Source organism: Archocentrus centrarchus, chromosome 18, assembly GCF_007364275.1.
Source record: "Archocentrus centrarchus isolate MPI-CPG fArcCen1 chromosome 18, fArcCen1, whole genome shotgun sequence".
Classification (NCBI taxonomy): domain Eukaryota; kingdom Metazoa; phylum Chordata; class Actinopteri; order Cichliformes; family Cichlidae; genus Archocentrus; species Archocentrus centrarchus.
The window spans coordinates 11129634-11144773 of record NC_044363.1 but is presented as its reverse complement, the minus strand read 5'-3'; the positions used below and the strand labels follow the sequence as shown (position 1 = coordinate 11144773).

Genomic DNA, 15140 nt, shown 5'->3' with positions numbered 1-15140 from the left:
TTTTCTCCAGCAGTCATTATCACGTTTTTTTAGGTTTATCCTAAGGTTTTGAATTACTGGAAGGAGGTTAATAGAGCAATGCAACTCAGTTTCAAAACTCCCATTCCTCTTGATTTTAAAATAATGTATCTAGGATAAAAGGGGCTTGAGAGATGTAGATGAGAACCAGGGGGAGAACAGACAGGCTGCTCTCTCTCTTTTTGAGGGACTGGTGTAAAAGTTTAAAATAACTAGTTATTTAGTCATCAAAGTGGGATGGTGGCTGTTTTCAGTGGTAGCAAAAGCACTCAGGTCCTTTGAATCAAAAGTATAAAGGCCAATCAAAAGATGGTAATATTTTGTAAGTGTGTTTGTAGGATTTCTGTCCTGTTAGACCCACTTATCTAAAAATAACCTGTTTACAGCTCTGAGATCTTAGTCAGAATTTTGATATGGCATGATTTTCTTCACCAATAAAAGAAGATTTACATCAGTTTACCCTTCATTTTTATCACAAGCATCCAAAATGGTCACAGCTTGTGATTTGATTATTTTGCTTTCCATATACTAACTATACAAGTAGCTTAAGCTTTCAGACAAATGTAGAGCTGCAATACATTAAAAGAAGGATATTTGTCTCCTTCATATATAATATAATTCATTTATTCACTTTAAAAGAACAATATTTGTCTGACATAAAGCAAGTAGATTTGGAATTAAAACTGTGGGCATCCTGCAGAGCTCCCAAATTCTGCTGTTCTTCAAACTGGTGGCTGGTTGGCCTTCTGAGCACAGGTAGAGAGTCCTCTGATGCTCGACTGAAGTCCAGTTTGTCAGTTTCAGGACGTTCTGGTCAACTCGTTGTTTGTAAGATGAAGCTTTTTGGGCCTTTTATAATGAGCTTATTCCAGTGTATAATTGTGTCACATGTTTGCTGCACGTTTCCCTCTGTATGTTTCCTCATTTCAAACACCAGCTGGATGATGTGATACAGAGTGTCCCCAGGGCAGAGGAAGTTGAGACTTCAACATGGATATCTAGGTGAAGAGAACAGAGGTAATGGGTAAATATGGTCCAAAAGAGAGAAATGCAGCAGGACAGATGTTACTATTCCACAAAAGTAAAGACTTTATGCTCAGCTCACAACTTTTTCCCTCATCTCTACCACCTCATCCAACTAAAAGGATCAAGAAAGCCAGGAGTCAAATCCATACTCATCCATAGTTATACATTACATTACTGGCCCTGTCTATCACATTTGCATATTAAATTAGCCTGTGTTTGAACTCTATTTTTATAATAAATCTTTATTCTTAAACCATTAAACCCATCTGAGGTTGCAGCAGCGAGAATGAAAACAAAAACTGTCCATTAAACATGAATTCAGTGGTTAACAACTGTAATCCATCAGATCCTCATTTGTCTTAATGACAGAGTTGTGATAATGAGAAGTCTGTTAACTTACTCAGTCTGTATTTTTGCCGCATTTCTTTCCTGGCTTTAAACAGGCTAAACTTTATTAATATAGTAGCATTTTTCCAGTCTTACTGAGCAAAGAGCTTAAAGCTCACATACATTCATACAGAGATTTTAATACTATACTTTTCCTCTGACACACTAACATGCTGCTGCTTTGTCTGTCTGTGTTACCTCTTCATATTTTTTACAATTTTTTGGTTTCATCTTCCTTTGTAAAATCGGTGGCTTTGCTGCCAGTAGACGTCTCCATGTTTGTGATAGGGCAGATGCTGGATTATTTATAATACAGTATCTCTTCATCACATTTTTGATCTCTTTCTATTCCTGACATAATAGGCCTTGTGTCCTGTTTTGCTTGCTTCCTCCAAAGCTGGCTTCTCAATCTGCTGCTGTCAGGTCCTCCTTAAAGTTGAGCCAGTTGTTCTTCAAGTAGCAGCACTTTTTGATCCTCTCCATATCCTGTGCTGTTCTGGACAGGAATCTGATTATTGCACACTGGTTGGCTGGATCCTCTTCTGTGCGGCGGATAATGTCTATTCCCAGAACAACCATCCCAGCCTCTGTGTCTGGTATGATGTCCTTGTCTTTCCCTTTTTGGAAAAACCATAGAGTCTGAGGTTGAATCATTGGCTGTTGTGGTCTCTGTTGTGGTCTCTGTCACTAACTTTAAGCTCCAGCTTATTAACTTTTTTCAAGAAGTGAGCATTGTTTCTGCAGTTTTTGGTGTGACTGCAGTGATTGTGGTGTTTTGTAGTTGTGTCAGTGTTGGCTCCTTAAACAGAGATTTGCTGTGTCATATTTTAGTTTTGGAGTTGCCTCATGCCTTTTTCATTGGTTGTTTCACTGGTGTGTTAAGGGGAAAGATTCATTCTTCACCATCTTCTGCCTGACAACCATAGGAGTGAATCTCCTTAATTTTTTGTTTTTTTTAACTATTTTTGCTTCCATATTTTCCAGCTGCAGAGACTGATCCTCCATTTGCACCATCATTATTAGCATTATGTATTGTAGTTAGCTAGCTAGTTTCTTTTAGTTTGGCTCTCTTTCCTTATAAATGCTTAGAAAGTAGAAACTTTGCTGAAACACCAAGTGAACTTAGTTGCCATCTCAAAAATATTCTTTATCTTTTTAAGAGGGTGTGCAACAAATCTTTGACTGACCCACCACCATTTTGGTTGACCCATTGAAGGATACAGCCTCAAATTCCTGCAGACAAGGAAGCTTTTTTTTTTTAAACAAACTTTATTAACAGTTTACAGGTACATACAGGACATCACATGATAGGAAATAAAATTGGAGGAATAAAAAAATTATAATAATAACAGAATAACAATATGAATATAATTCAGAGACACTGATTTACATGAAAATTGTCCAAAGTTTTAATTGCCTTTTTATTTTCCAGTTCTTGGAGTCTATCAGGTTTTATGAATATATTTTCCCAGTTTGAGCAGAAGGTGAATGAAGTAGGTGAAGTCTTTGTCGTTATCCTCAAAACTAAACATCATGTCCTTCTCTTTAAGTTGAATCATTTGTCCAGTTTTCAGCCTAATTTTATGTTGTAAATCAGTCCACAATATTCTGGCATAGATGCACTGAAAAAACAGATGATTAATAGTTTCACCGGATAACTCAGAGAAAGAACAAATTTAGACCTCTCTCTAAGGACACATCCGGAGCAGCCTTTATCGCCTTGCTGTGACGCAATCGCCAGAGATGACTTAACTCTTACGTTCAACAAATTGGCGTGCGTTTCTGAGTCGTGTGACCGCTTGACAGCAAACCACAGCAGAGCAGAGGAGAAGGGGGAGGAGCAAGGCGTAGATATGGCTGCTGTGTGACGAAGCTGGAGCAGTGGACTGAACTTAGAGGAGCAACACAAAATAAAGTATTGATCCTATCGCGTTATCCTCGATCTGATACGAATACCAACGTCGTTATCGCTTCTATCGCTGTTTGGATCGATCCGCTCAGCCCGAGTTTGAGCAGCAATGTGTTCAGTTCTGTATCTGAGAGAGTTCATCAAGGACAGACTCACTGCTGTTTGTGAAGAAATCTTCTTAGAGGTTCAGAAAACCATCGTCCAGTATGAGGAGGAGATCAGCCGTCAGCCCAGACTGCTGGATATGAGCCGGAAACCCGACACAAACTCACACATTATAGGTATGGAAATGTTTTCAACTCTGTGCTGTTGAAGCTCAAATTCTTCAGTGTCAGTGACTTGACTAGAAGATGCTAAACCGGATATTTATCAGTGCTGTGGTTCAGTGTCCATTGATATGTTGGACAGGCGCAGGTCCACGGTCGCTGCTAGGTTAGGTCCTGGGTAGCAGCAGAGACATTATCAGAGAGACAAAAATGTTTGAATGACACCTGTTAGTATTGTTGACCGGCTCAGTCATCTTCAACGGGCTGTGCAGAGTTCAAACACTTTCATGGTAACAGCGACCTCCACAAATCAGAGATGTTGCTGTTTCAGTGTAGGATTGTGGGTAGAGTAGTTTTTTTCCACCGCAGATTTGTGGTTCCTACAGGAGCACATACCATCATTTCCACAGTGTTGTAGCTCGTAGTAAGTCTACTTTAAATGTTCACAACATTGTGGGTCACAATCAGAACCCCTGAATGGGATTTTGACTTTGTGAGCCTCACTGTTGAGCTCTGTTGTTGTTGTGGTTTTTAACTTTCTCTGTTCAGCCAGTCTTTCTGCTTCAGGCTCAGTGTGCGCTCACATAAAAGGAACTGTTTGATTCCTTTTTTCTCTTTTTCATCACAAACTGGACCAACTGAGAGATGCCTACTCTGATCAGAGACATTATCAAATGACCTGCACTAAACATAAAAAACACCAACACGCATCACTGTTGCTGCAAATATGGCACGAGAGCAATGCTGGCAGGAAATTATTTATTTTAGGGATGTTCCTGGCAAATAATTTCATAGTCGACTAAACAAGGGAAAAATATTAGGCTAACCGACTGGTCTAAAACTAAGAAACACTCAGATATCTAATTAAATTTTATGCTTGTTTAATGGACAATGTCAAAAGCTGTCCAAAGGCATCTGATGAATTGCACTTTAATTGCTGCTTAACTGTGAACACTGCACATTATACTCTGAACAACAAAGAATAAAAACATAAAATCAATTGATATAAATATATGAAAACGCGTTACTGCAAACCAATGGTTCTCAAATCCAGGCCTCGTGGCCCAGTGTCCTGCAGGTTTTAGATGTGTCTCTGCTTCAACACATCTGAGTCAAATATAGAAGTCATTAGCAGGACTCTGGAGAACCTGACTGCATACTGAGAAGGTAATTCAGCCATTTGATTCAGGTGTGTTGAATCAGGGACACATCTAAAACCTGCAGGACACTGGGCCACGAGGCCTGGATTTGAGAACCACTGCTGCAAACGATGCTCACACTCACTGAATATGAGAAAATAACATCCGAAAAATGAATAAATTGCGACTTAAAAGTGTGGCGCATTGTCCCGCGCATTATCAACGATGCTCGTTGCTCTACAGTTCATGACACGCATCAAAAGAATACAATACAAAAATCCATACCCAGCTGTCCTAGCTAATTATAGGCCAATCTCAACCTTCCTTTTCTCTCAAAGATTCTTGAAAGAGTAGTTGTAAAACAGCTAACTGATCATCTGCAGAGGAACGGTTTATTTGAAGAGTTTCAGTCAGGTTTCAGAATTCATCACAGTACAGAAACAGCATTAGTGAAGGTTACAAATGATCTTCTTACAGCCTCTGACAGTGGACTCATCTCTGTTCTTGTCCTGTTGGACCTCAGTGCAGCTTTTGATACTGTTGACCATAACATTTTATTACAGAGATTAGAGCTTGCTATAGGTATTAAAGGTACTGCACTGCAGTGGTTTGAATCATATTTATCTCATAGACTCCAATTTGTTCATGTAAATGGGGAGTCTTCTTCACACACTAAGGTTATGGAGTTCCACAGGGTTCTGTGCTAGGACCAATTTTATTTACATTATACATGCTTCCCTTAGGCAGTATTATTAGAAAGCACTGCATCAATTTTCATTGTTATGAAGATGATACTCAGCTTTACCTATCAATGAAGCCAGATGACACACATCAATTAGTTAAACTGCAGGAATGTCTTAAAGACATTAAGGCCTGGATGACCTCTAATTTGCTGCTTCTAAATTCAGATAAAACTGAAATTCTTGTTCTCGGCCCCACAAATCTTAGAAACATGGTGTCGAACCAGATACTTACTCTGGATGGCATTACTTTGGCCTCCAGTAACACTGTGAGAAATCTTGGAGTCATTTTTGACCAGGATATGTCCTTCAATGCACATATTAAACAAATATGTAGGACCGCTTTTTTGCATTTGCGCAATATTTCTAAAATTAGAAACATCCTTTCTCAGAGTGATGCTGAAAAGCTCATTCATGCATTTATTACTTCTAGGCTGGACTACTGTAATTCATTATTATCAGGCTGTCCTAAAAGCTCCCTGAAAAGCCTTCAGCTGATCCAAAATGCTGCAGCTAGAGTACTGACAGGGACTAGAAAGAGAGAGCATATTTCTCCCATATTGGCTTCTCTTCATTGGCTCCCTGTTAAATCTAGAATAGAATTTAAAATTCTTCTCCTCACATACAAGGTCTTGAATAATCAGGCACCATCTTATCTCAAAGACCTCATAGTCCCATATCACCCCAACAGAGCACTTCGCTCTCAGACTGCTGGCTTACTTGTGGTTCCTAGGATACTTAAGAGTAGAATGGGAGGCAGAGCCTTCAGCTTTCAGGCCCCTCTTCTGTGAAACCAGCTCCCAGCTTGGATTCGGGAGACAGACACCCTCTCTATTTTTAAGATTAGGCTTAAAACTTTCCTTTATGATAAAGCTTATAGTTAGGGCTGGATCAGGTGACCCTGAACCATCCCTTAGTTATGCTGCTATAGGCCTAGTCTGCTGGGGGGTTCACATAATGCACTGTTTCTCATTCACCTTATTTACTTTGTTTATACTCCACTCTGCATTTAATCATTAATTGATATTAATCTCTGGCTCTCTTCCACAGCATGTCTTTCTCTCCCCTCAGCCCAACCGGTCGCGGCAGATGACTGCCCCTCCCTGAGCCTGGTTCTGCTGGAGGTTTCTTCCTGTTAAAAGGGAGTTTTTCCTTTCCACTGTCGCCAAGTGCTGCTCATAGGGGGTCGTTTTGACTGTTGGGTTTTTCTCTGTATTATTGTAGGGTCTTTACCCACAATACAAAGCGCCTTGAGGTGACAGTTTGTTGTGATTTGGCGCTATATAAATAAAATTGAATTGAATTGTTTTACATGCGATGTCGGCCAACAGAAAAATAAAATGCTGGCACTTTTTTCCCTCCTAGGTCCTACTCTGTGTTTTGAAGGCGCAAACACATTTGTCTTGCTATTTTTATTTATTTTATTTTATTTTTTGCTTCTTTGTACAAACCACAAATGCAGGGAAGGAAGGGTGTTAAGTTGGAGGTGCGCTTACGCTATGACATTTTTCTATAACGATGTAAGGGCTGTAGCTCCATGTGGTGGCAGATGGATGCATAACTTTAGGACAAACATTTACCTGCACTGGGTTAATTGAAACCTTAATATTTAGGCTAACCAATTAGTACGTCTGGTACCAACTAGTAACAATAGCAACGACTAGTCAGCTAGTCGAGTAATTGTGCACATCCCTAATTTATTTATTTTCCATTTTTGGCCACAGTGGGAGAGACAGGAAATGGGGAAGGACACACGGGCAAGCTGGCGACAGGCTGGGACTTGACCCTGCACCGCCTGCACCCAAACGCAGCATATGCATGTGTTCATCACTAAGCCACTCAGGCTCCCCTGGCAGGAAATTATTAATCTTGTAAATTCACAAATTAATATATTTCTTTGGTCAGTGCTGCCTTTATTTCTAACCTGACAGTGACACATTTGAATTCTGAAATTTTAAACTTAATCATTTCAAACATGGAAAACATTCATTCATTTTCTGCATCAAGGAGGTTTACAGTACCTGTGAATTCCACCGCAAACAGCTGCAGTACCTCATGGCAACTGAGGGTGCCACCAGGGAGGCAGCTGATGAAAACATTGTATATTCATATATTTTATCGAACCGATCAACACCTCACTGTTGCACCAGTCATGTCACAATCTAAGCCCCCTGTCTTTTAAAACATTTGTATGTAAATGATCAACATTTTTTTTCAGGTTGTGATAGATGCTTTTGTAAAATAGTTCATGTGTGTTTTTGTATCATCACATTAGTGACCTTACCTCTTTGTTCCTCAAGACCTCCCACAACAACATGACTGTGAGGAAGAGGAGGGTCTGGATGAACAGCAGATCTGTAACCAGGAGAGGAACTCCAGTCTGGATAAGGAGGACCCAGAGCCTCCACAGATTAAAGAGGAACAGGAGGAACTCTGCAGCAGTCAGGAGGGAGAGCAGCTTGGACTGAAGCAGGAGGCTGAAGGCATCTTGATTGATGGAGAGCAACTCAGACTGCTGGAGACCATCTGGAAACCTGAAATAAAGTTACACAGAATAGGTATGTAAAACTCTCAAGGTCTTAATAAAAATAAATATGACTCATGTATGATCCTAATCAGAGCTCAAAGTTAGATTTATTTTTAGAGGCACAGGAAGAATTGAAGGCCCATCTGCAATAAGCAGCATGAATGCATCTCTTTGGCCTGAATTTGTGTTTTCATTTCCAGATCACATCTGTAATTCTCTTTCTCTGCATAAAGCCATACTGCTGCTCATTGATCATGACCTCTCTCCTTAACCTGGCTCAACACCTCTTTCCCATATCTTCATTGTGTGGCTCATCAGCTTTATCCGTATGTAGGTTTTACAGCTCTACACACCACCCTTGCTCTTGAAAATGAGTACCAGTGCACTTCTCCAATTTCATTGTACATTCTATATAATGACAATAAAGGCATTCTGTTCTATTTTATTCTACTCTAGTTCCTTTGCCATCCTAACAATCTGGTTAAAAGACCACTGCTCTCTCTCTTAGACATTTCAGTACCTCCATGGGTATGTCATCTGAACCAAGTGGCTTTCCACTTTTCATCCTATTCATAGCTACCCTTGCAAACTCCTTACTAACGCTCTGCACTTCCTGATTCATTAACTGTCCTCCACCCCCCCTTCATTTTTTTACTTCATCAGTTCCCCAAAATATTCCTTCCATCTTCTCAAAACACTCACTTCACTTGTTAGTATATTTACATGTCTGTCCTTAATCACTCTAAACTGCCGCCATCCTTTCCAGCATGATCTCCTATCTCTTTCAGATTACACTGTCTGTATATGATTAGGGCTGCAACGATTCATCGATTAACTCGATTAAATCGATTCTAAAAATTTATCGACACAAATTTACTGTGTCGATGCTTCGTTTAAACTCTGCAGCGCTGTCTCGGTGTAAGCGGCGCTCCTCACTAGCATTAGCAGCATTAGTGCTCCGTCGTTTTTTTGTGGGTTTATTGGAGTGTGAATCACTCACGTACACACACACACACACACACACACACACACACACATTCTAAAAAGCTCTCCGTCGCTGCGATGATTTCCTTTAACACAGAGTGGATCATCGCTAGAGTTGCCATCTGTCTCGTAAAATACAGAACCCCGTATGTTACGGGACTCCGTGGAATACGGCTCCATAACATGCGGGGTTCCGTACTTTACGGGACGGATGGCAACTATCGCTGACATGCATTTCCACGCCTCCACTGCTCTCTGTGTGTCTGTGTGTGTTGTGCTCGCTGAGAATTTCAGCTGTTATTTTTGTCTTTACTTCAGCTGTAGCTACCAGAACTGGTTTGCTAGCGAGCGCGGGCCATTAGCACTAGTGATGGTTCGGTACCGGAAGGCCCGCCCCCCCAGGACCGAAGGGCTCCGTCAAAATATTTTTTATACTTTAATCCCTTATTAGTGACTAAATATAGACCTGCAGTAGAAACGAATTTTCCAGAATGCTTGTGAATACAAAGCATTACAACATTACTCACACATGCACCATGGCTCCCGCAGCCACTAGTTTTTCAAAACACTCATAGCAGGCAGCGGTTTTAGCTGCGCAAGCACAAAGAGGCGAAGCTGTGACGGTGAGCTCAAGTAGTGAAAAAGGAAACGTTTTTCCAGCGTCCAAAACAGCAGCTTTTTCTTTTAGTAACCACCATTAAATCTGTGAAACAGCTGGAGGTCCTTCATCAAGCACCTGATCAGCAAGTGTTAAGGTGAAGAAAAGAGAACTTTGTAGCTGCTCCATCCACCGCTGTTTGTTCACGTGGCGAAAAACTGCAGTACGGAAGTTAAAATATGCAGATAAACTGTTAATAAAAAAAGTATTTCTTATTCGGTTACTTGATTAATCGATGGAATAATCGATAGAATACTCGATTACTAAAATAATCGTTTTATGCAGCCCTATATATGATGTAATCCACTTCTGTTCACCGTCCTCCACTCTTATACCTCTCCCTATATTCTGCCCTCTTCTTGAAGTACGTGTTCACCAGAGTAATTTCCATCCTTTTGGCAAAATCCACCACCACCTGTCTTCCTGAATTTCTCTCCTTAGCACCAGACATGCGCATCACCTCCTCATCACCTCTATTCCCTTCCCTTGTGGGGTGGCTGTGGCTCAGGAGGTAGAGCAGGTCATCTACTAATTGGAAGCTCGGTGGTGTGATCCCTGGCTTCTCCAGTCTGCATGCCAAAGTATTCTTGGGCAAGATATTGAACCCCATGTTGCTCATTGGGGTGTGAATGTGTGTGATCACCTACATGTTCATTGAAATCTGCTCCAATCACCATTCTTTCCCCATGGGAACACTCTCCACCAGTTTTTCCAATTTATTCCACAATTCCTCTTTCTCTTTTAACTGACATCCAACCTGTGGGGCATACACAGTGACAACATTCAAGATCACACCTTCAATTTCCAGCTCATGATCTGGTCTTATACTCTCTTCACCTCTGTTACTGATACACTCTATATCTCTATATCTATACCATGGTAGAACAGCTTGAATCCACCTCCAGTGCTCCTAGCCTTGCTTTTCTTCCACCTGGTCTACTGCGCACACAGTATATCTACCTGCATCTCTCCATCATATCACCTGGCTCTCTCTCTTTACCAATCATACTCCCTACATAGCCTTATCTTCTTTCTTGCTGCCTCCTAACATGCCTCCCCCTCTCCTCTTCCTTTTTCTTTGGCCAACAGTAGCACTGTCTCCACCAGCACCCTGTTGGTCAACAGCACCAAAGGAAGTCATTATTAACCTGGGCCATGACCAATCACATTCTTGATGATTTGCATGTTTGATTCAGCACAAAAGTACACTAGCTTGTGGCCCCCTGTGGCTGGGTTAGGTAAGAGAATGGCAGAATGAAAGAAGAGCACTGAGATTTAAAACACACAGAAAGGAGGCTGATTGGCTCACAGAAGGTGGACAAGAAAATTATTGGACTAGAGTAATTATGCCAGTGTTAAGTTTGGCACCGTGAGAAAGAGGATGTGATATAAGGAACAGACGTGAGAGCGCGATTCGCAATGCCGCCGTCGCTATCGCGTCCCGTGTGTTCGGTTTCACCCCAGTGACGATGCGACCCGTTTGTCGCTCCCCGTGTGTCGAGCCCATAACAGTAACCAATCCAGACATCCACATTTGTTTAACAGAAAACACACCAACATCTTTACATTTCATACATATACAGCATCACAGACATCCACATATGAAGCTGAACTTTTCTAATGAGAGTGTCAGAACTAAACCACCTTTTACATCAGTGCCCAAATAATTTGTCACATTAGTAAACTTTAAATTTCACTGGTATATGTGAGGCACATGATTACTATGTAGAGACCGGCTAATGGTTCGGATCAGAATATATTTGCTCAAATGTTTGTTTTTCTATTTTTTTTCTCCCTTTATTTCTTCAGACCTCCAACAGCAACATGTCTGTGAGGAAGAGGATGTTCTCACAGAGCAGCAGCTCTGTAACCAGGACAAGAAATCCAGTCTGGACCAGGAGGACCCAGAGCCTCCACAGATTAAAGGGGAACAGGAGGAACTCTGCAGCAGTCAGGAGGGAGAGCTGCTTGGAGTGAAGCAGGAGGCTGATACCTTTATGGTGACTCCTACTTATGAGGAACATGACCACAGTGAAGCAGAACCAAACAGTGAACAGCCCCTTTCTCACAGCTCCCCTGAAGCAGAGAGACAAGATGAGAAAGAAAGCCAGCATGCGGACTCAGGATCAACTAGAAATGCAGAGCTGAAGAAGTGGAGACATCACAGTCAGAGAGTAGACACTCTTATGTCAGACAGTCTTAGACAAACTGACAAAAGGAAAAAGTCTGCACAATGTGACACCTGTGGGAAAACTTTTCAAAATAAATCCAACTTGACTACACATCTGAGAATTCACACAGGTGAGAAACCACATTGTTGTAACACCTGTGGTAAAAGATTCATTCAAAAATCAGATTTGGAGCGTCATATAAGAACTCACACAGGTGAGAAGCCGTATCCTTGTAGCATCTGTGGGAAAAGGTTCATTCAGACATGGAAGTTGCAACGTCATTTAAGAAGTCACACAGGTGAGAAGCCACATTGTTGTAACACTTGTGGGAAAAGATTTGCTGACTCATCAGGAGTCATAAATCACATGAGAGTACACACAGGTGAGAAACCATTTTCTTGTAACACTTGTAAGAAAAGATTCATTCAGAAATCAGCACTGAAAACTCATTTAAGAAATCACACAGGTGAAAAGCCACATTCTTGTAGCATCTGTGGGAAAAGATTCATTCAGAAATCAGCACTGATAACTCATATAAGAATTCACACAGGTGAGAAGCCACATTCTTGTAGCATCTGTGGGAAAAGATTCAATCAGAGGACACACTTAAAGAAACACATGAGAATTCATAATTGTGAAAAGTTTTGTGCTTAAAAAAATGTGGAACAGCCATGCGTTGTAGCAGTGTGTTGTGGTAGAGCTCACGATTGAGCAGAGGTCAAATCACTGCAAAGAACTCATATTGAAGTCAGTATTTTCTATCTAGAGAAGTATAAATCTTTGTATTTGTTTTTTGTATTTTAGTATTTATATGACAGGGATGAAACAGATTAACAAAGCTGCTTTTAAGCAAAAATGCAACCAATGCAATGTATATAGGACTCTGAACCACAGCTTATTTGTAATAACAACAATAATAATTAAACAGCAGCTAACACAAATAAATAGAAATATTTAAGAATGGCAGAAGAACCATTTTAACGATAACAGATTTACTTTTGTTTTCAATTCACTTCAATTTTATCTATATACAACCGTCTCAAGATGCTTTATTTTGTAAAGTAAAGACCCTAGAATAATAACAGAGAAAATCCCAACAATCAGATGAACCCCTATGAGCAAGCACTTGGCGACAGTTGGAAGGGAAAACCTCCTTTTAACAGAAAGAATCCTCTGACACAAACAGTCTCAGAGAACGGCAGCCATCTGCCATGACCAGCTGGGGGTCAGGGGAGGGACAATAAACACTGTGGAAGAGAGCCAGAGGTAATAACTAATGATTAAATGCAGAGTGGTGTATAAACAGTGAAAAGCGGTGAATGAAGAAGAAATGCTCAAGGAACCCTCCAGCAGCCTAGGTCTATTGCTGCATAACTAAGGGAGGGTTCTGGGTAAGCCCTAACTATAAGCATGATTAAAAAGGAAAGTTTTAAACCTTATCTTAAAAATAGAGAGGGTGTCTGTCTTCCAAATCCAAACTGGGAGCTGGTTTCACAGAAGAGGGGCCTGAAAGCTGAAGGCTCTGTCTTCCATTCTACTCTTAAGTATCCTAGGAACCACAAATAAGACAGCAATCTGAGCCACAATTTTTCCTTTGCATTTTTTTTTAAGATCAGTTAATGTTTTTATTTCTGGTGGCAAAGTTTTCCAAATCTTTAACTGTAAAAGAAGACTGGCCTAAAGTTGTTTACATTTTGGTAACTTACAGTTCCCATTAAAAGCTCTCTAGTGAACCTTGTTTCAGATACTGGAGAATGAATGTATCAATCATTTCTAATGAAAATATTGTCAAAGAAATCAAGGAGTCACTTAAGGAATACTTTGAAACAAATGACAACGGGGAAGTTTCACCCACAATACTATGGGAAGGAGGAAAAGCAGTGATAAGAGGGAAAATAATAGAAATATCATCCAGAATGAAAAAAGCCAGAATGAAAGAACAAAGGGAGCTGGAAAATAAGATCAAAAAATTGGAAAGGGAACATAAACTAGGGGACAAAAACATAATGGGTGAACTTAAAAAGGCAAAAGACAAATTAGAGGAGATACTAACTTTCAAAGCAGAAGGCTCTCTACGCTTTACAAATCAAAGATATTATGAAATGGGCAATAGGGCGAGTCGCCTGTTGGCATTTCAACTTAGGAAAGCCCAAGTAAATAGGCACGTCTCCAAAATAAAACACCCTTCAACTATGCAGACTAAAACACAACCCAGAGAAATAGCGGAAGCATTCGCAGACTACTATAAAAAACTATATGATGATTCGGACAGAAATACTCAGGAAGATGAAACATCCTCTTTTCTCAAAGAAATTAACCTCCCAACTCTGTCAGAAGAAGAGTCGCTGGAAATGACTCGACCTATAACTTCACAGGAAATTGTGAATGTTATTAAAACCCTCAAAAACAACAAATCCCTGGGGACAGATGGACTGCCAGGGGAGTTTTACAAAACATTTAAAGAAGAATTAACGCCAGTACTATGTAAGGTATTTAACTATGCACTAACAGTGGGGGACCCCCCTAAAACATGGTCCGAAGCCATTATATCGGTAATCTATAAAGAGGGTAAAGACCCAACTATGTGTGAAGGCTATAGACCCGTGAGCTTATTATGTAACGATTTAAACATACTAACAAGTATAATGGCAAAAAGAATGCAAAAACATATAGCTAAATTGATTAACCCAGATCAAACGGGATTTATCCCGGGCAGGCAGGGAGCAAACAACATTAGAAGAACATTAAATGTAATGTCATATACAAAACTCAAATCACAATCTTCCCTCTTAATTAGCTTGGATGCCCAAAAGGCTTTTGACAGGGTAAAACTGAGTTTTCTATACCAGACACTACTGGGATTCGGATTTTCACAGCAATTTGTTGAATGGGTGAAAATAATTTATAAAAATCCAAAATCCCGAATCCGAATTAATGGGCACTGCTCAGAATTTTTTGATCTCAAGAGAGGAGTTAGACAGGGGGACTGTCTAAGTCCTCTACTATTCGCGGTTAGTATTGAACCGATGGCAGAAGCAATAAGACAGAATAAACAAATCCAGGGAATAAGGGATGAGGGAGGGGTGGAACATAAAATATCACTGTTTGCCGACGATTTATTAGTACTCTTAACAGAACCAATTCGGTCAGTACCAGCCTTACTAGAAAATCTTGAAAAGTATGGAAATATTTCTGGATATACGAGTAACGAAAGTAAATCAGTAGCAATGATGCTATCAGGTGAATGCCCAACACAGCTGAAAGAAAAAGTAAAGTTCAAATGGACCAATAAAGGGTTTAGATACTTGGGTATAA

At 40.4% G+C, this 15140-nt stretch overlaps 1 protein-coding gene across 2 annotated transcripts; it reads left to right on the top strand.

The window, feature by feature from the left end:
- The first annotated feature begins 3281 nt into the window (after nucleotides 1–3281).
- On the top strand, nucleotides 3282–13159 carry LOC115796898 (zinc finger protein OZF-like). Of its 2 annotated transcripts, none has more exons than XM_030753381.1 (3): nucleotides 3282–3621; nucleotides 7786–8043; nucleotides 11464–13159. In XM_030753381.1, the coding sequence occupies exons 1-3, from the start codon at nucleotides 3450–3452 to the stop codon at nucleotides 12477–12479; spliced, it is 1446 nt and encodes a 481-aa protein (XP_030609241.1). In that variant the 5' UTR covers nucleotides 3282–3449; the 3' UTR covers nucleotides 12480–13159. The 2 variants fall into 2 exon arrangements, with proteins under 2 accessions (XP_030609241.1, XP_030609242.1); XM_030753382.1 differs by lacking the exon at nucleotides 11464–13159 and adding an exon at nucleotides 8213–8323.
- The last annotated feature ends 1981 nt before the right edge of the window (nucleotides 13160–15140 follow it).

What these genes read in the sequence shown, in the direction of transcription:
- LOC115796898 (XM_030753381.1), top strand. Translation starts at nt 3,450, where the DNA reads ATGTGTTCAGTTCTGTATCTGAGAGAGTTCATCAAGGACAGACTCACT. An exon ending in CACAAACTCACACATTATAG is followed by an intron (nt 3,622 to 7,785) that starts GTATGGAAATGT and finishes TTGTTCCTCAAG; the next exon opens with ACCTCCCACAACAACATGAC. An exon ending in AATAAAGTTACACAGAATAG is followed by an intron (nt 8,044 to 11,463) that starts GTATGTAAAACT and finishes TTATTTCTTCAG; the next exon opens with ACCTCCAACAGCAACATGTC.